General features: G+C 48.4%; 1 protein-coding gene across 5 annotated transcripts; it reads right to left on the bottom strand.

The window, feature by feature from the left end:
- Positions 1–33: 33 nt before the first annotated feature.
- Positions 34–20,662, bottom strand: LOC133413439 (calcium/calmodulin-dependent protein kinase type II delta chain). Of its 5 annotated transcripts, none has more exons than XM_061697825.1 (21): positions 20,348–20,662; positions 17,960–18,054; positions 17,310–17,369; positions 15,245–15,299; positions 14,736–14,801; positions 12,375–12,447; positions 10,910–11,012; positions 10,759–10,842; positions 10,590–10,684; positions 10,363–10,485; positions 9,570–9,653; positions 9,429–9,471; positions 7,510–7,581; positions 6,051–6,088; positions 3,895–3,990; positions 3,510–3,554; positions 3,286–3,334; positions 1,936–2,011; positions 1,473–1,567; positions 560–796; positions 34–123 (listed from the first exon to the last, which is right to left on the bottom strand). In XM_061697825.1, exons 1-20 carry the CDS (start codon positions 20,608–20,610, stop codon positions 561–563), a joined length of 1,851 nt encoding a protein of 616 aa, XP_061553809.1. In that variant the 5' UTR covers positions 20,611–20,662; the 3' UTR covers positions 34–123; position 560. The 5 variants fall into 5 exon arrangements, with proteins under 5 accessions (XP_061553809.1, XP_061553810.1, XP_061553811.1 ...); XM_061697826.1 differs by having other exon boundaries at positions 6,051–6,085; positions 20,348–20,661; XM_061697827.1 differs by lacking the exon at positions 7,510–7,581 and having other exon boundaries at positions 20,348–20,660.
- Positions 20,663–20,778: the final 116 nt, after the last annotated feature.

Below are 20,778 nucleotides of genomic sequence, written 5' to 3'. Positions count from 1 at the left end.
GAGGGACGAGGGCGGCTCGTAAAAGTTCAGTCCGTGGCGTCACGGCCGAGAGAAGAAGTCGGGCGGGGGTCCCCAGGGGCGGCGGTCCCGGCGACGCGCTGCCTCAGTCTCCGAAATGCGACCCTGAGGAGCACAAAAACCCAAAGGGACACATTGTCAGGCTACATCCGCAGGTGGCGCTATAACCCCCGACTGGAAGGGGGTGTGAGCGTGAAGTTCGATCCCCGACGCTTATGGGCCACGCCCCTTTTGATTGAACGCAGATGTCCAGAGCGGACACTGCCACGCATGTCATTATCTCAATGCGAGAAGCTGCACCAGCTGAAGCGCCGATTTTGGGAAAAGGGCGAACGTGCCACCTGACTAAGTGGCCGAGCCTCAAATGATCCGAATGGGCAAAGCCGCAAGGGCTGAGCCGACGCACATTTCCGACACTGCGACGTGGCGGCTCCGCCGTCGCACTTCTGACGCGGCAAATTTTGCATCAACTCTGTGTGAAAGGCGCAAGTTTGGCCACGCGTATGTGAGTGCAGCGAGTGTGCGCGCCACGGCGCCGCACCTCAGGCGCGCAGCGGCGCGGCGTGCGCTCCGGAGCAGTGGAAGTGGACGTTCTGCCAGCGTCCGTCGCGGCGCTGCCACACCCTGGTCTCCTCCGATTGGCTGGAGCGCGGGCGACCGCCGGCGTCCACGAACTGCGTCAGGCGGACGTACGCCACGCAGGCGGCGTCCTCGCCGATCACGTGGACGTGCGGGTTGAGGACGGTCGTGTGGATCGGCTTCACGTTCTTCGACAGCACTGCCCGCAAACGGCGAGAAAGTCAGCAAGCGCCTTTGTTGTGTTTGCTTGTGATGACAACTGAATCGGATGACGCGTTGCTGCTTTTTGATTGGTACACAACTGACGTATTGCATTGCTATTTTCATGACGATTGTTGTGTTTCATCTTCATGACTTTGATTGAATTTGATCGTTACGATTGTTTTGTCCGATTATTGAGATTGCCATGATTGTTAGAATTCTTAACTTTGATGAATCTGATCGTTGTGTTTCATGAGACACAATTCTCATGTTGGGTTGTTATGATTGTTGAGTTGAATTGTTATCATTTTTTTGTTATTATTTGATTGTTAGGATTGTGTTTCGTTGTTACGGCTTGGTTTATTTGATAATTAAGATTGTTGTTTGATTTGTGTGATTGTTGTTTCATTGCGATGATGATGATTATTCTGGTCTGATTGTTGAGTTTGATAGTTACGATCGCACTGGATTGCTGTCATTTTTGTTGAATAATTACGATTGTTGCGTTTGATGTTACAAGCCGAAGTCGTGTCTGATTGTGACGATTCTTACAGTTGTCAAAGTAGAAGTCCAAGTTGAGTTTGCTTGTTCGGATCGTTGTGTTTGTGTTTGTCCGCGACAAGTGTGGCAGTTGTGTTCGTCCGGCTGTTGCGTCGGTGGCGTTTGCGTCTTACGGTTGTCAAAGTAGAAGCGGTGGAAGTCCATCCCCTCCACCAGGTTGCCGAGACCCTCGGGCTCGAAGGACGTCAGGCCCGGGTCGCAAATCTTCCTGCAAACACGGCAAAATAATCTACAGAGCGACTCGATGAGCACCAACGTGGCTGCGGAGAAATGACGAGTGGAACGAGGTCCTATGAAATCTCATGTCGGACACCGCCGATCGTCCTTACAGGGACAAAAACCAAACCCCCAAAAAGTTTCCATCTGTTGGTGTCTTTTGCTGCACTTTCATGTTGGCATTGCCTGTTTCCGCGGGACTTTGAATGCAGCGCCAACAGTTGCGTCCATTCACAAAGCTGGCCTGTAATTACTCTTTAATCTTCCCAGGACAAAAACATTTGCACGTCAATCACGTTAATGCTTCTTTGCTAATGGCGCTCCGATCCCCTCCCGGCCGGCCTCAACGTCGGAACTCACGCGTAGGCCTCGAAGTCGCCGTTGTTGACGGCTTCGATGAGCTGCTCCGTGATCTTGATGATCTCCTGCTTGCGAGCTGCAAAACCGCAAGAAAGGACCACAAAAGCTCATGAACACGCGCTTGCTTCAAGCTGTGGAGTTGACCGTAAAACTGACACATGAAACAAGAGAGTTACACGCTGAATATCTGAACCGCAAAAACGCTCCAACAAACATCAGTTTGTGTAACCCAAGTCTGCTAGTTTCTCTCGGGGAAGCAGCTGCGCGCCGCCCCTCCGCAAGGTCGGGCGGGGCACGACGCGCCGCTGCGCCGAAGGCGGGCAACTCCAAATGCGGACTTGCCTGTGTCCGTTACAAATCCAAAAAGGATTGCTTCGAAATCTGCGGCGGCGCGGAAGATGACCAGACCGCAGCTAGCGTCATCTTGCCCCAGGAAAATGAAAACTCCACTCGTGTGTTCCAGTCTCCTCAAAAATACGAAAGAATTGTGGAATGTTTTTTTGGAAATACATCAAATATCCATCCGTCCATTTTCAGCACCGTTCGGGTCGCGGGGCGCCGGAGCCTATCCCGGCTGACTCCGCCCCGAACTGGTCGCCGTGACACGGACAAGCGTTCGCGCTCACATTCGCGCCGTCCCCGAGCGGGAACCGACCCTCACGCTGCCCGCACTCAAATGTGGCGAGTGCGCCGCGACACCATCAGTGACATAATCCTTAAAATAGCACGCTATTTTTCAACTTTATAAAAACATATAGTAATGGCATTATTAAATAGCCTATAAACAATTCAAATAGCTTGGGCCACATTTTTTACTCGAAGTCACTGAACATTGTGCTGCTCCTTCTGGTGTTTGTGCCTTGGCCACCTGGGGGCAGTATGATACACCCATGCGGATATACATAGAATCTCCTCAGTAATAGGAGTCATTTTCTGCAGAGGATAAAGAATATATGCCTGCGGGTGTTGTTGTTTCATCTGTCTACAACTCTGCGCGTTTTGCTCCAACTTTGGTGTTCAAATATCCGTCGCAAACACCGCGATAACAATGCTAATCGTTAGCATTGTGTTTTAGCATGAAGCTAAACAGCCGTCGTAAGGCAAAGCTACGTGGCCGTTTACAGCGAATGCACAACACGTCATTCTCTTTAGTTTGACAGGAAACTTCAAGTGGGAGCAGCTTGAAGCTTTTTTGAACAATCGCTCGCTATCGGCCAAACTGCTGCTGCTGGTGAATCATCCGATATCACAGCAATACAAAAAGACAAACGATTCATTTGGCTTTCGGTGTTTGCAAAACATGTCACGATGTCTTTGATGTAGCTGCAGCGTTAGCGTAGCATCGCTGACCTTTCACGTCTTCATCCTCGATTGTTGCGTTGCTGCTGTCTGATGATTCCTGCAAACGACGCACGTGTTTTATAAGCGTGACAAGAACACGCACACACACACACACACGCACACAACAACAACGACAACAAATTCTCCCCAAAACACGACACGGCGAGCGAGGCCACAAAATCCTGACAAAAGTCCTCGAGTGACGACGAGGACGTGGCGGGAGGATGCGGTACCTTGATCCCGTCTACCGGATTATGGATTACGGTAGTCTGAGGCTCCTGGAGGACGAAGGATGAGGAAGAGGAGGATGAAGAGGAAGAGGTTGAAAAGACAGGTGAAGAGGAAGATGAAGAGGACGAGTATTGGGATAAGTCAGTAAAAGGGAGAATTGTGAGAAACATTTATTTGGATGAGGAAAAAAATTACTGATTAAAAATGCTAATGCTAGTGAGCACAAATTGTTATAACTTGTGACCGCTCACATCGATGATTGACACATTAGCGAGGATGACGCGACCATTCAAGAACCCAAAAGATTCAAAATGAGTTTTGGCCAAAAACTGAAGCTCGTTAAAACACACAGACACACACAAATGCACACACGCACGCACGTCGTACCAGTGCAGCAGACGTGACCGAGCTGTTGACTTTGGTGCTGCTGACTGTGTTTGTGTTGTTGTTGTTGTTGTTCCTGCCGCCGCCGCTGCTGCTGTTCTGCAGGAAACACAAAAAGCGGCAAAGGGCTTCTACTAGCTCACATCCGCAAGCCGTCCGGCCCGGGCCGCTAACTGCGTCGCATTAACGGCGGCCACGCTAGCCGGGTGGCAGCGTCGGGCGTAACACGACAACACGCTGAACGTGCGACACACAAACACGCAAAGTCATGCCGGACACGCAACGTGGCTTGTGGGACAATTTGTAAATACACAAAACCCACAAACAAGAACAACACGTATGTGGACAGCCTGCTCATTTTTAACAGTTCTGTGTAGATAACAAAGTTGTCCAAAAAATAAATCTAAACAAAAATAAGAGTGAAAATCTTGTAGTGTGAATGCCAGGCCACTAGTTGGCGATGTCGCAGGTTTCTTCATCAGCGTATGAGGTGAAGTCACGTGATGTGCATAAGTCACGTGACTTTGGCCTCGTCCACACGGAGATTCCGTACTATCGGCGCAAACACATAAAAGGTGTCATTTGCATGCCGGGCCTCTAGTTGGCAATGTGACCACATAGGAACTCTACACGCAGGCGTTTTGAGTTCAGGTCATGTGATGTACTGGATGCAAGTCATATGACTGGCCTCTTCCACACAGAGATTCTGCAAAATTGCCGCAAACGAAAAAGGCGTAACGGACATGCCGGGCCACTAGTTGGCAATGTTACACAAGCGTCTTCCATCGGTGTAAAAATGAGCTCAAGTCACGTGGCAAGCGTAAGTCATGTGACTGTAGCCTCTTTCACACTGAGACTTTGTAAAATTCATGAAAACAAACAAAAAAAGAGCTGTAACATGCATTCCGGGCCACTAGTTGGCGATGTTGCCTTGTAAAGAAAGACGACAGAAATGCTTCATAGACGTATGTCAATCGTGACTTTCACACAGAATCCGGCAAAGCGGGATATTTGTGTGCATGTGTGCGTGCGTGGTGTGCGTGTGTGCACTGATGATGTAACGTTAGATTAATCATCTGGACGCAAATAATCTGAGATTAACACCACTCTCCAAAGGACGGGTGGTGGGAGGGATTCCAGGGGGTGAGGGGCGATCAGATTTGGGCATGATGGGCGATGAAGCTGAAGGAGGAGAAGAAAAAGAAGAAGAAGAAGAAGAAGAAGATGGAGGCTAATGAAAGGGAGGCACAGAATTCCCAAGGGGGCGGAGATAAGTGTGTCTCCATATTAGGGCACGCTAAAAATAAAACCTAACCTTCAAACTCGACATGCAATAATGTCATCATTCGTGCGTGTCGAAGTGTTTGTGTGTGTGTGTGTGTGTGTGCGGTGGCGCGGCGTGTGACCTACAGGACCAAAGGTCGCGTGACCAAACCCAGAAAATATTTGGGTTGACTTTCTGCGTATGCTACGCTAACGAGCGTGATTACGGTTTGATGACTTGATTGTTTGAAGCACAACTTGCTAAAATGTGGTTTCAAAAAAAAAAAAAAAGTTAAATACAATTGACACGTACATCATTTATTTACGCAGATATGATATGACATATGCAAACATGAAAAATGTCTATTATGATCTTTGGTGACAGTTTCAAGTTGCTTTGAAACGCTCCCGAGCGCAGATCAACGTGCTCTGACCCGGTTTGCCCAATGTGCAAGACGCTTCTACCGCATCGGAACCTTGACGTTCCGAGAACTGCGAGCACCAAGAACTAAAGCTACGTGGAATTTGAGGTGAAACGTTTGTTTGTCAGCTTTGTTTGCATGTTTTTGTTAGCAGGAGTTGCATGTGCATTTTCCTGCACGTCCTCATTGCGTGACGAAATCGACATTTCCTGGCGACTCGTTTGAACTTGATCATACTCAAAATGTGACTTTTACTCCCCGTGGAACTTGAACACACAGCATAAACAACAACAGCATGTGCTGAAAGGAAAAAACACATTTCACACTTGCTGACGTGCACTGCTTACACTAACAACAGCAATTTATTCCCATGTATTTATTTATTTATCCACATGCTGGAAACGTTTGACCGGAGGGATGTGCAACACACACACACACACACACACAGAAGTAAGAAAGTGCGCGTCGTCCTACCTTGACGTCGGTCTTCTTGTTGAGGAGGCTTCTGGCTGCTGCGGAGAGGCAGAAGGACACGCCCTCAGCGGGGAGCGTGCACATGGCGCACCCGATTCGCGTTCGATTCACTCCCGATTCGCTTGGCTTTCACACGCGCACGCACCGACGCCGAGTGTCCATCGCGCCGCACCGGCGGCGCTCTTAAGCCGCCGAAGTCAGCCCGCCCTTTTGCGAAAAAAAAAAAGGAAAAAGGAAAAAGGAATCCCTCCTCCCTGATCTCGTCCTCACCTCAAAGCGGCGAATAAGCACACACGCGAAAGTGAAAGATGATGACATCATCTTCACATGGCGTCACGTGACAGATCAGCGCCAGGATCAGCAGGAAGTCATTTGCCGGATAATCCCGAATAGGGCCGGCGGCGCACTTTGCACTCAAGATTAGAACGCGGCAGCCGCGTGACTCATCGTCATCATCATCATCATCATCATCATCATATTTCCAGCTGGATGCCACAGAAAATATGGTTGGGCTGCATGTGGAAAGATTGGCTTTGCTAACTCGAAAAAACAGAAAGAGTTTGTTGAAAAGCAGCCAGAAAGTTGGTTTGTTTACAAAAACAGAATCGCAGTGTGTAAAAAAAGCACCAAGAGAGTTAGTTTACAAAAAGAGAGATTGTGCGTTTGTTTGAAAAGAGTTTGATTGCAAAAAAAAAAGGGAATTTGTTTGGGAAAAAAATGGGATAAAAGAAGTTAGTTTGTTAATAAAACCATTTTTAGGGGAAAAAATAGTGGGTTTGTTTACTAAAGGAGAAGCACTTTGTTTACAAATAGAGTGCATTTTTTTTTTAGAAAAAGGTTACTAAAACAGAGCATTAGTTTGTTTAAAAAGAGTGAGTTTGTTTATAAAAGGTGACTTTCTGAAAAAAAAGAGAAGTGGTTCTGCTTACAAAGGGAGACAGAGTTGTTTACAAAAAGGAGGGAGTGCATTTGTTAGGAAAAATGTGTTTGCTTTTAAAAAACGTTAGCCACTTCGTTTAAAGTGAGTTTGTTTGCAAAAAGAGAGAGCGACAGAGAGTTTTTGCTCCCAAACAGAAAAGAATCTTGCTAAGCGGAGGACCGCCCGCCACTAATCCCGAAAAGGCGGCGCTTGCTTTCTCCCAGCGGCCTCAAACGCACCCGAGTGCGTGCCACCCCCGAGGCCTCATCCCGCCTAATACATCTCCTACTTCGAAACGCGACTACTACTACTGCTATTGCTACTTCGACTACTGCTACTACGAACAACGACAACTACTTCTACATTATTACTTCTCAGTAGTACTAGTAGTTTATTAGTGGCGAGGATGTAGTAGTAAACTGGGGCCGCTTACCTTGACGAGCGTGGTGGTCATTAAAGGTCGCGAGATAGAAAGAAAGGAGAGGTCGAACGTTAGAGGAAGAGGAAGATGAAGATGGCCCGCGTCGCGCCCGGCCGGACCTTGTTCCGCGATGCCGGCGCCACTTCCCGTCGCGCCGCCGACGGACGCCGGCGCCGTCGTCTGGCGGCCAACTGAAAGCGCAGAAGAGGACGAGGAGGGGCGTGTCATACGCATGCCAGGCCTCTAGGGGGCAGTGACAGTTCGCAAAAAAAAAACACTGCTGGGCAAAAGAGGACTCTTAGGTTTTCCCTTTTTTTCCTCCCCTAAAATCGATCAATTCAAATGTGATTTATTCATTTGTATTCATTCCCCTCATTAAAAATGTGCTTTTTTGGGTATGGTTTATTGTAAAGAATAAAATAAAAATAATGAGTGTGATGAATAACTGTACGTTTGTATTTATTTTATAAAATAAGTGGTGAGTAATAATAATTCAATTTATTAAAAGTAACAAAATATAACATTTAAAAAACATTTTCACTGTTAGAATTTGTACATGCATTTAGTTGTTTTTATTTTCATTCATTTATCTAATTAAATAATTAGTTAACTGATATATTTTAAATAATAAAATATAAATATTTTTGTAAAATAAACAATTTTACAACTTTAAAAAAATATTTAATTAAATTAGTGGTTAATTGTCTTCAAATTAATTATAATGAAATGAAAATAGGGTAATTATTTCAGTTTTAAAATGTTTTTATTTTGTATTCACTGATCTCATTAAGTAATTGGTTGAATGATTTCTTGTAAATAAAAAATGAATCAATTCGAATTGTAAAATAAACACTTTTACAACTGAATCCTATTAAAAAGTCATTATTTCATTATAATTAATTATGAAAAACAAAATTGGATTTTATTCAAACAAACTATTTTACATTTTACATTACATTTGTAGTAGTTCATCTATATAGATGATTGGTTAATTGATTCTGGTTAAACATATACTATAATTAAAAAAAAAAAATCTAATAATATAAAAGTGACAAAATACTGTCCCCTCTACATCTAACAATTGTTTGTCTACCAATTAAATATTCATTGAATTCGTTCTAATTTCATCATTAGAAATAAAACATTTTAAAATTGTTATTATTAAATCAACCCATTTCCATATCTTACATACACGTTGGAGTTTTTCTGAAGCGCTTTCAAATTCTAATGCGGCCAAACGCAACCAAAGGCGTGAAAGTCCAAGGTTGTCGGGCGCTAACATGCTAAGTACGCTAAGCAGCCGCGGGAAAGCACCTTGACGCCATCGCGGAGGGCGTCCTCATTCCAGTCGTCCACTTTCGCCACGCTAACTAATTATCTGGAGCGCGCTAGGAGGAAATAGAACTTTCTGTTCTACTTGTCTGGCATGAAGGAGGAAACAAATGTTCTCTTAAAACCCGGGAGAAGAAGCTTTCATTGTGGGTATTTATTGAAATTACGGGAACCTCAAAGAATATAAATGTTCCATTAAATGGGAGCGTATGCCTCACTGTGATGATGATAATAATAATAATCAACGTATAAGGATCAAATGTCATCTCTGTATAGATATAATCACGCAAGTTAAAAGGGCGTCTGTCTTTGAATTGTCTGTACTGCTTTGAAATGCTTTTAATCATGGAGCGCACATGGAGTCATCTTGTGTATGAAACGCGCTGTATCAAGAAACTCGCCTTGCCGATGACGTTTCAGCGCGCGCGCGCGCGCCATCCAATAGGCGGAAAACGACGTCTGTCTCCCTCTGGTGGAGATTTGAGGAGGTACAACAACACGCCTGCGCTTCCATACCTACAGCCACCTTTCTAATCAACTCAAAATCGCATTAGAATACGCTATCGTAACTATAGAATACCCCAAATACATATAAATTACAAGATATAGTCATTATAAATAAATACTATATACTAAGGATTGTAATACCTGCATTCAAATATCGGAGTAAACAAGAATCAAGTACGATCGATCGATCATCTCTCACCCGAGAAGTTCCTGGAGACCAGCATGGTGGTCAGGATGGCGCCCTGCGGACGTGGTCGAAGAGGAGGAGGAGGAGGAGGAGAGCGTTGAAATGTTTGCGTTGCGCCGCCGCGTAAACGTTGGGAGTTGGCCGATCGGTCACCTTGAGCTTCCTCCTGGCGTTGAACTTCTTCAAGCAGTCCACCGTCTCCTGCCGGTGCATCATGGACGCCACCGTGCCGCGTTGCTGTCCACACGCACAACTCCACGCTTACATGGTGACACCGCTCACTCACTCACTCACTCACTTCTACTAGTACTAATACAGCTACTTTAACCTACTGCTACCTCAAGAACTACAACTAATACACCCAATACGTACTACTACTCGTACTATTACTCTTGCTCCTATTAGTACCACAAATACTACAACTAATTCTACTTCTTCAAGTACTAATACTGCTGCTACCAACTAGTACAACTATTACTTACTTGCACAACCACCACTACCACCATTAAGACTGCTACTTCTAATTACTACTACCACTAGTACTCGTACTTCAAATACGACTACTTCTAGTTGTTCGTCAATCTAGCCTTACAAAATACGACTACCATGAATTCTTGTAACTACTACAACTAGCAGCTCCAAAACCACAATTTCTGGCAATACTACAAGTACTACTACATCAATACTACCACTACTAATACTACAACCTTTATACCGGTTTTTTTAACGACAAATAGTCCTACATCGACTTATAATTCTATTACCACTCATTGTATTACTACCACCCCGTGACTTTGCATATTTGTAGTTGTACTACTGCGACTCGCACTCCCACAATGGCTGCTATCGGACGACAACTACAAGCTCTGCACATTCGCCATCGCGAGCCGACTGGAAGTATTTATGGAAGTTGTAGCAGATGCGCGCGTAGTGGCGGCGTACGTACGCAGACCCACGGGTGCTTGAGGGCCTCCTGGGCCGTGATCCTCTTGGCGGGATTGATGGTCAACATCTGGTTGATCAGATTTTTGGCTTCGGGCGTCACCGTGTCCCACTCCGGTGACGGGAACTGCACACACACACACACACACACACACACACACACACACACACGCGCGCACGTGTCACGATAGCGCGGACGAGGAGGCGACGGAGGGGACGACGAAGGCTCACGTCGTATGCTCCGGCTTTGATCTGCTGGTAGAGTTTGTGCTGGTCTTCGTCCCAGAAGGGAGGGTAGCCCACCAGGAGGATGTAGAGGATCACGCCTACGCGCGCACGCACACGTCAAGTCTCGACAACTCCGGGTTCCGGGCCGTGCGGGCGCGAACGCAGTTCTTACCGCAGGCCCACGTGTCGACCGGCTTTCCGTACGCTTCCTTCCGGAGAACCTCGGGAGACAAATACCCGGGCGTGCCCGCAAAGCCTGAACACACGACAAATACGCCATGACGCCGGCGCCGCAGAACGGGAAGCGCAAGCGCGCCACGTACCGAACCAGGCCTGCTGCTCTCCTTGGACCTCGATGGCCAGTCCGAAGTCGGCCAGCTTCACCGCCGCGTTCTTACACTTGCTGGCCAGCAGGAGATTCTCCGGCTAAACCGCCACAACACAAACGACACAAAAACACGTCACGACCCGCGAAGAACAAACGACACGGCTGCAACACACTCATACAGGACACACAACAAGAACATAGTCCTAGAACACACGACTAACGAGTCCTTACCTTAGTAACAACACAACTACAATAGAAGAAAACACTACAAGAAAAATACACAACTAGAAAACTACAAGGACACACTACAAAGAACACCTCCCCCCCCAAGGACACATTTCTAGAACACACTACAAGAAGAACACAATGATAGAATACACTAGTAAAACACACTGCTAGGACACAGTACAACGAGACACTACTACAGCACTCTTCTAAGGACACACAACTCGACCACTCTACTAGATTACACTATGAAGGACACGCTACAAGAAGAACACACTCATAGACTACACTACTAAGTACACACTAGTACAACCCCAATTCCAATGAAGTTGTGGTACACATAAATAAAAACAGAATCCAATGATTTGCAAATCATGCTCGACCTATATTTCATTGAATACACTACAAAGACCAGATATTTCGTGTTCAAACTGATCAACTTGATTGTTTTTAGCAAATAATCATGAACTTGGAATTTGACGGCTGCAACACGTTCCCAAAAAGCTGGGACAGGCTCGTGTTGACCACGGTGTTACATCACCTTTTCTTTTCGCAACATTCAAGAAACGTTTGGCAACGGAGGACACTAATTGTTGACGCTTTGGAGGTGGAATTCTTTCCCGTTCTTGCCCGATGTAAAGCTTCAGCTGTTCGACAGTCCGGGGTCTCTGTTGTTGTATTTTACGCTCCATAATGAGGGAGAACAAAGTCTGCATACATTACATGCACATTCATCGCACTCCAGTTTAGCAAGACAAAGAAAAACGAACTTTACGGCAAACGAAGCTAACACTAGCAACCAATTAGCTTATGTCAGCATTGCCTCAACGTTTAGGACAATTCACACGCTAGCACGCAGGCTAACGGTTTCTTTAGGACTCTGGACTTTCCAGAACGATTCAGTTGAATTTTGCGTCACTTGACATGTTGATAACATGGCTAACACGCGTACGACGTCATCTTGCGGCAAGGTCAAAACGAGCTCGCCGTCCGCCGCTCTCGGTGCCTAGAGAGCGGGGGAGGGATAAAAGTTCAATATTCTCACAATCGTTGGGGGATGGTCGCCGGCAATACCCTGGCTCCGCCCCCTGGCTCCGCCCCCCGTCCTAAGTCAAGGTACCGTCCTAGAATTCCGCTGTCGAATGCACGGCCATCCCGAGATAAGGAACGACGCGCGATCGGTCGCTCGCCTCTCGGTCTGTATGTCACATGACCTTTGACCCGCGACCTCTCACCTTGAGGTCTCGGTGGACCACGCCCATCTGATGGCAGTGAAGCACCGCCTCCAGGATCTGCTGGAGGCAATGGCTGCGTGCACACAGCAGGGGGAGCAGCGGGTTAGTCATGCACAGGCGGCGTCAGCGGCAAGTGTGTGTGGTTGTGTGCTTCTATGTGTGTTGGTACACTTGTTTCTGTGTTTCCGTGTGTTTGTATGACTTTTTGAGCATCTGTGTGTGTGTTTGTGAGCATGAGTGTACATAATGTTTATGCGTGCACGTGTGCGTGCTTTTGTACACTCCTGTATTCTTGTGTGTGTGTCTGTGTTATGTTTATGCGTGAGTGCGAGTTTGCATTCGTGTGTTTGTGTGTGTATGTTTGCGTCTTTGTAAATGTGTGCGTTTGTGTGCCATTCACGTGCGCTCTCTCTCTCTCTCTCGATTGTTCGAGCGCGTCGAGACTCCAAAGAAACGAACGAACGAGACACGCAGCAGGCACAAACGTGAGGATGATGATGATGATGATGATGCCATACGCAAACCCAAACAAGTCAATATCCAACGCGTACACGAATGTTACGAACACACCTTGAGGTCCCTGTGCACTACGCGGTGTCGGTGTGTGCGTGACACGCTGCGTACGATCGCACGGATACGACGACTGCGGAGACGAGGCCGCGCGGTGAGGGCGGCGTGCGAATAATAAAAGGCAATACGAGATTCATCCCGATCGACACGGACCCTTCACGGGCGTCTATTCACCGCCGAAGTGTCAATTCCGCAGATTTCCCGCACGTTAGTCGCCAAGCAAACAATTGTTTTTATTGTCACTGAAGGTCATCTGGCCCTCTCCAAATGATCGACTTTGATGCCACGCCGGCTCCGTCCGTCTCTTCCGAGCGGGAGTTGGCCAAATTCCGAGCCCAAAATGGCCGACTTCCTGTACAATTTCCAGCACTACTTCATGAGACATTTTGTGTCGCGGGGTGAAACTGGTCTCCGGGCTGATTCTTTTCAACTTTTTTCCGACTGGAGGAACTGACCCAAAATGGCCGCTTTCAAACCAAATGTTGACTTTCGGGCACGGCTCCCGAGACGCGTTCGTGTGTCCCGTTATGATAGACATCGATAGACCCAATTTTGTGTTGACCGGCGCTCATCTTTTGCGACTTTCCAGGGGATCCTACTTCGTAAATTCCCCCCCAACGGCTGCTTCAAACCAAAATGCTTGACTTCCTGTACAATTTCATGCATTGGTTCTTCAGACTTTTTCATGCGTCCTGTTCTACGCCTACATCCAATTTTGTGTTGCTAGGTGAAACTGTTGTCAGGGTCTCAGTTTTTCCAATTTTAGAGCGGGCGCCACGGACCGAGTTTTGCAGCAGTTGCGTGTTAAAAAACGTGAGAAAACGGCCATGTTTGTGTGCAATGGATGTGGCGGGACTCAAGAGTACAGATGGAATAACGAGACCAAAGTGTCGGCGACGAACACGCGCGCGCGCACAGTTAATTTATGCGCAGACGCTGAGAAGAGAAGACGAAACGAGGGAGAAAAATGCATCAGAATCGTTTCGGCCATTTTGTGCTGCACGTCACCGATGAATGATCTCCCCGGTCAATTCATTAGGTACACCTGCGCAGCTTCGTGACCTGAGCAAATTATTAGGAACGGCTCTCACTTTGACGCAATGCACCACAGGGAGAGCCTTTGAACATTATTCGAACCTTTTTCACAATAATGTTGTTTAAAAGTATCGTGTAGCTAATGAATTGGCCAAATTTCTCTCATTAAACATGAGCAATGCGTCAATTTGCATATTCATTATTGGAATCATAGTTCATATTGATCGTGCGGGGAAGAAAATGGTTCATTCGGGTTAAATGTGAACGTAAATAAACGTCCACCAAAATGGAACCTAAAGACCATGTGACTTCGCAAAGTCTCAAAGGAAGTCAAAGAGTTGCCCACTGCGCCCCCTGTTGGCACAGGATGCTCAAACAGGAAGCGTGTTAACGTGTGCGTTCCTAATTATTCTTTTGCTCCAGCAGCTGTCAATCATGCTGGTGTAAATGTCGATTTGTCCGCATCTTTTTTGTCCTCCTTTTCTGGCTGCCTGGCTGGCTCGCCCCCGCAAAAAAAAGAGAAGAGAAGAAAGCAATCGAACTGATTTAAGCGGAGGGAGGCGGGGGCCATCGTCTCGTCCGGGGGGCGGGGAAAGTCCGCCTCCGCCGTCGCCATCATCGTCTTCAAATGTGTCGCAGAGGAAGTTGACAAAAGGAAACCGCTGGACAAACGCAGAGGCGCCCCTGTGTGTGCGCGCGTATGTGTGCGCGTGCGTGCGTGTGCGTGAGGAAGGGGGTGGCGACGTCGCGGGTTACCTGGCGTCTGCCTCGCTGTAGTACTCCCTCGCCACGATGTCCTCGAAGAGCTCGCCTCCTGTCACCCTGAGGACATCAACGGGCGTGAAGAGCAAGGTTACACACACGCAAAGAAGCACGCGTACACAAACACACAACAGCATGTATGCACGTCACATACACAAACGTACATACAGACACACAAAGCTCACACAAGGAACACTGATACACACAAAAGGTGCAAACAAAGACAAACACACAAATAACACAAACGGTTACACACTCACACACAGCGTAACACACACAGTTACACACACACACATATAGGGGAATGTCCTGCCGAGGGGGAAACCCCGACAGCGCCGCTGACAAGGCGCGTTGCCATGGCGACTGACTCCGGCGCTGCGGGGGAGTGGGCGCTAAAGCGGCAAAGGAGGGATGAGGGTGGGGGGCGTTATGTAAGGGGGGGGGGGGGTGGGGGGGGGCAGACCGACGAAGACTGAGAGGAAGAAGAGGAGGAAGGAACTCACAGATCAAAAAGGAGGTAGTGGAAGCCCTCCTCCGAGATGTTGTCATGGAGACGGACTGCGGCAGCAACACACACAAACAGCAAAAAACACACACCAAAAAGTACAATCACAACGGCGACCAATGAAACCCTCATTTACATTACATTACATCGCATCACTTATGAGATGCAGCTCAAACTGACACGCATGCACACAAACACACTCACACCAATGGTAGCACACACACATACACAGTAAGACACACGAACACAAAGGCACTCACAAAAATGACAACTACACACACAAACTGTCACACACACACACACACACGACTGTCAAGCTCCTGAAGTTTGCAGATGACCCCACTGTCATCGGCCTCATCGAGGATGGTGACGAGTCTGCATATCGACAGGAAGCGGAGCGGCCGGAGCTGCGGTGCGGGCGACGCGACCTGGAGCTGAACACGCTCAAGACGGTAGAGATGATCGTGGACTTCAGGAGGCATCCTTCGCCACAGCTGCCCCTCACGTTGTCCAGCCGCCTTGTGTCAACCGTCGAGACCTTCGAGTTCCTGGGAATCACAATCTCTCAGGACCTGAAGTGGGCGAACAACATCGACTCCGTCCTCAAAAAGGCCCAGCGGAGGATGTACTTCCTGCGGCTTCTGAGAAAGCACGGCCTGCCGCCGGAGCCGCTGAGACGGTTCTACACAGCGGTCATCGAATCGGTCCTGTGTTCTTCCATCGCAGTCTGGTTTGGTGCCGCTACAAAAAAGGACAAACTCCGACTGCAACGGACAATCAAAACTGCTGAAAGGATTGTCGGTACCCCCCTACCCACCATTGAGGACTTGCACGCTGCCAGAACTAAGACAAGGGCGTGCAAAATCCTCTCGGACCGTCTGCTCTCCGGTCGCCGGCTCTTCCGGCTCCTTCCCTCAGGTAGGCGCTACCGATCAACGCAAACTAGAACTAGTAGACATTCCGACAGCTTCTTCCCTCTTGCGATCAACTTCTTAAACACCTAACCTATAATTCCATGACAACAAGCTGGCAATTTTTGGACTTGAGTTGGTTGTCACATTTCTGTGGGGCCAATTATGTATTACTTGTGCACTCACTGTAGTTGTCTCGCCACGCTGCACTATTTGCATATACTGGCCACTCATGCCAGAGTAGCATCTGCTCCATTTGCACACTGATTGAGGAGTATCTGTAACATTTGCACGACCGACATTGTCCCAGATGATCGCACGACTCGTCACTTTAAACCGCATCCGCTCCTTGAAGTCTCGGCGCCCTTTGCACAATGGTCATTGCACCGGACTATTGCAATATTAGTCGTTCGAACTGCTCTAAGTGCGAGAGGACTCTGCATCTTTTTGCACAATTGTTTTTTGTCAATGTCTTGATGTCCCCAAAGTGTTCTGTAAATTGACTGTTTGTTGTACTAGAGCGGAGACAAATTCCTTGTGTGTTTTGGACACACTTGGCAAATAAAGATGATTCTGATTCTGATTCTGTGAAACACAGTAACACAAATCAACTCAGTAACGCACAGACACAAGGGGGAGAAGCTCATCCGGGAGGATCGAGAGGAGGCGGCCGGGGCATCCGATGCGGACGCCTCCCCGGGGAGGTGTTCCGGGCACGCCCCGCCGAGAGGAGACCCCGGGGACCGCCCGGGAACGCCTCGGGATCCCCCCGGAAGAGCTGGAGGAAGTGGCCGGGGGAGGGAAGTCTGGGCGACCCTGCTGAGGCTGCCGCCCCCCCCCACCCGCGACCCGACCTCGGATGAGCGGGAGAAAATGGATGGATGGACGCACAGACACACAAAAAGACAAACACACACACGTACATCACACAAACATAACAATAAATACAAAATAACACACACATGCGCACGTCTTAACACACGCGGTCAGACAAAACACACATGCAAAGATGTGAACACACAAACACGCGCACACACACACACACACACACACACACACCCATGCAGTGTACATCAACAGATGGCGGCTTCAAAGTCAACACGAGGAAGATCGGCATGATCTTCTGGAGCGCCGATATTTGCAACTTCTTACCGATGTTGGAATGTTTGAGCAGCCGGCAGATCCTGGCCTCGCGCTCCAGCTTCTGGTGGTCTGCGCACACGCACGCACGCACGCACGCACACACATCATATTTAGCAGATCGTGTTCGCCGGGAGGAAAGGAGGAGAAGAAACAAAAGAGGAAAGGAAGGAAGAACTGAACCGGACAAAAGAAAGCAGAGAAGGAAGGTCAAAGGAAAGGAAGAAGGACACAAGACGAGAGGAAAGGACGCAAAGAAGGAAACAAGAGGAAAGGAGGAAAAGAAAGGCGTTGACGTGAATCCAGAAAGGAGCAGTCCGGCGAGGATGTTTGATTGACGGCTGTGCTGACATCAACAGGCCTGACCTTCGAACTCACCAACAAGCCTTTTTCCCACGAGCGTGCGCGTGCGCTGCTACTTGGAGGCTAGCGACAGCACGTTCAGCATGTTCGCAACTCCGATTGAGTTTGCGGCGGACACCACGTCAACGTGAGGGAAGGACACGAGGACACGAGGAGAGTTTCCTTCTGCGGGTTACGCTCTAACTCGAAACCCTAATCCCGTCTTGAAAGCCTTCTCCGAACCTCAGCCGGACCACGTCTTGAGACCCTACCTCCGACTCGCGGCCCCCGCCTCGAACGTCGAGCTGCGGCGCGCTCACCTCTGGCCGACAACTTCTTGGTGTTGATGATCTTGGCGGCGTACTCTTGTCCCGAGCAGACGTTGACGCAGCGGCGCACCACTGAAAACGCTCCCCTGCACACGCAAACACCACAAGCAGACGGTTCAGCTTGCTCAGCGTTTGAGGGGGTCAAAACGGCCCCCGCGGGTTCACTGTATCGTAATTCGGGAGTCGGGAAGGAGAAAATGTTTCCGGAATCCTTTTCTCCTTCCCGACTCCCGAAACTCCTCTTTCGCCATTTTGATAACGTGAACTGAAACGATGAATCGAACGTTGCCAAATCACTCCGTGGGTCATTTTCATATCATTTGCTCAATAACGGTCCAAAAATACAAAATCGAATTTTTTGCTGCCGCCTTGGTTTTCGATGGCTCGATGTGTTCGGCCACGCTTGAAGTCCTATTTTGAAAAAAAGGATGATTTGATGATTTTAAATTTGAGGCATTCAGTCCTTATTGACAGAGCAAATGGCGCTGACCAATTGAAATACATTTCTCGCATAACGGTAAAGACAAAAGTGCATAACGACTTGAAAAGTTTGAAAACTATTAATTCAGAACATGTTTTTATTTTCTTCGAAAAAATGTTGACCCTTTTGATGGATAACCGCTGCCAACAAGTCAAATGCTCCAATCAGTCAAATTGATTGATTTTCAAAAGGTTTACCGTTATTGATCAAATTATATAAAAAGGACCCACATAACAATTTTTTGTAGTGGACTGTATCGTTGACCGTAGGGCTGAAACGATGAATCGATACAATCCAATCCAATCACTATATGGCCAAATATTTTGGACAGGCAAAACGAACGTGCTTCATCTTAACGGGAAAGCAAATTTCGTGTCCTCGATGCGTCGTTACACAACGAGAGCCTCTCAGCGGTCCTTGAACGCATCACGACAGGCACAGTGAGCGGGCCTCGCTCCCCCGATGGGGGGGGGGGGGGGGGGGGGGCGCTCGGCGACAACAGTGTTAGCACAAACGTGAGAGCCAAAGAAAATGCGTGAGGGAGAAATGCAGTCAATTTCAGCGCGCTTAAAAGCCTAACCCGGGCTTGAAACCGAACTCGTTTCAAACCTTCACCGAGGCTTGAACCCCTACTTTGAAACCCAAACCCCGCCTTCAAAGTCAAACTTGAAACCCAAACCCGTTTCAACCAAAACCGGCACGAAACCCTCGCTTGAAACCCAAACAGAGATCACGTCGTGATTGTGACCTTCGAACCTTTCTGATTTGCTAGCGTGCTAGCATGCGACCATCTTATCCAGACTGTATACTAATTGGACTTTTAGAGCAGGCGTTCGTTTTTTAAAACGAACTTATGCAAAGCATAGCGCCGCACAAACGGGGACACGCGGCTGCACTAATGGCGAAGGTGTTCTATGGGGTCGAGGTCAGGACTCCGTGCAGGCCAGTCAAGTTCATCCGCACCAAATTGTGTCCGCCGTGTCTTTATGGACATTTTGGAACAGGACGGGGTAATCCCCAAACTGTTTGACTGTCCAAAATCTCTCGGTACGCGGAAGCATTCAGAGCTCAGGGTCGAATGTTTTGGACATGCTCCCAACTATGTGGAACACGACTGTGCACCGGTGCACAAAGCGAGGTCCAGAAAGACACGCATGACAGAGTCTGGAGTGGATGAACTTGACTGGCCTGCACAATTGTGACCTCAACCCTATAGAACACTTTTGGACGAATGAGAGAGGCGACTGAGGGACAGCGCTTCTCGTCCAATATCAGTGCATGACCTCAGGCAAAGAAGAAGAGGGGATGTCGCTTACGTTCACATGTGAGTCGAGGCCGGCACAAAGAGCGGGTTTGTTCATTGATTTTGCTCTCCACGGATTCTCAGTGTTTTATTTGTAGCTGTTAACTGTTTGGAACAGAGATTCTCAAACTTTGTGGCCAGCTCGGGAGCCATTTTTCCAAGGGCACCCCGGCGCCCTCATCATTTCAACACCAATGCAACAGCTTTTCCACGCGTCCACAGACGCCACAAGGAGACGCAAACACACAAACACACACTGAGGGGACAACACACAAACACAGATGGAAACACACACACACAGAGATGGACATGTATCGGGACACGCATACTCCCGATACACACAGACAGATGGAGACACACGCGCACACACACACACACACGCACGCACGCACGCACGCACGTGTTCCTGTGATGCCCGCACATGCCCACGCGCAACCTGACGTTCTCGTCACACTTTTGTCAGGTCAAAGTGCGCGCGCACGTCATCATCCGTACAACCACGTCCGCGCGCGTGCGTGTGCCATGAAAAAAGTCGGGTCGGGGTTCGGCCCGCAACCCAACATCAAAAAGATTTGTCCAAGGCGCGTGCACGTACTTGCCCAGCTCCTCGTACAGCTGATAGTCGTCGGTGAAGCGCGTGCACGTGGTGGCGGCCATGGTCCAGATGGATGGCGGCTTCTTCTGGCTCCGGTTCTGGTTCCGAGGGGGAAGCAAGTGAAAGGAGCGGCGCGTCGCAGCGGACGGAAGACTTGAGGACGGGGAGACTCCGCCCACCGGCTCGCACGCGCGCGCACGCACGCACGCCGGAGGGGTGGCGGCGGTGCTCCCCCTGCTCGGCTTCACGAGGGAACACCTCATGTTCAAAAAAAGAGAAAGAAATCCATTGAAAAAAATAATAAATAAAAAGGTCATGACAGCGCGCGGTTTTTACAAGCGGGATTCAAACAGAAACCATTTGGAAAATGACATTTCAATGCTTGTTTAACACTCACGGCCACGAGCATGTTAGCAGCCAATGTTGTTGTC

This window comes from Phycodurus eques, chromosome 15 (genome assembly GCF_024500275.1).
Source record: "Phycodurus eques isolate BA_2022a chromosome 15, UOR_Pequ_1.1, whole genome shotgun sequence".
NCBI classification, from domain to species: domain Eukaryota; kingdom Metazoa; phylum Chordata; class Actinopteri; order Syngnathiformes; family Syngnathidae; genus Phycodurus; species Phycodurus eques.
Note: the sequence above shows the minus strand (reverse complement) of the source record. Positions and strands in the feature narration are given on the sequence as shown.

Coding starts and splice junctions, on each gene's coding strand:
- LOC133413439 (XM_061697825.1), bottom strand. CDS start 20,610: ATGAGGTGTTCCCTCGTGAAGCCGAGCAGGGGGAGCACCGCCGCCACC. Junction 3,555..3,894: donor CGGTCACGTCTGCTGCACTG/GTACGACGTGCG, acceptor TTCGTCCTCCAG/GAGCCTCAGACTACCGTAAT. Junction 3,335..3,509: donor ATCCGGTAGACGGGATCAAG/GTACCGCATCCT, acceptor CGTCGTTTGCAG/GAATCATCAGACAGCAGCAA.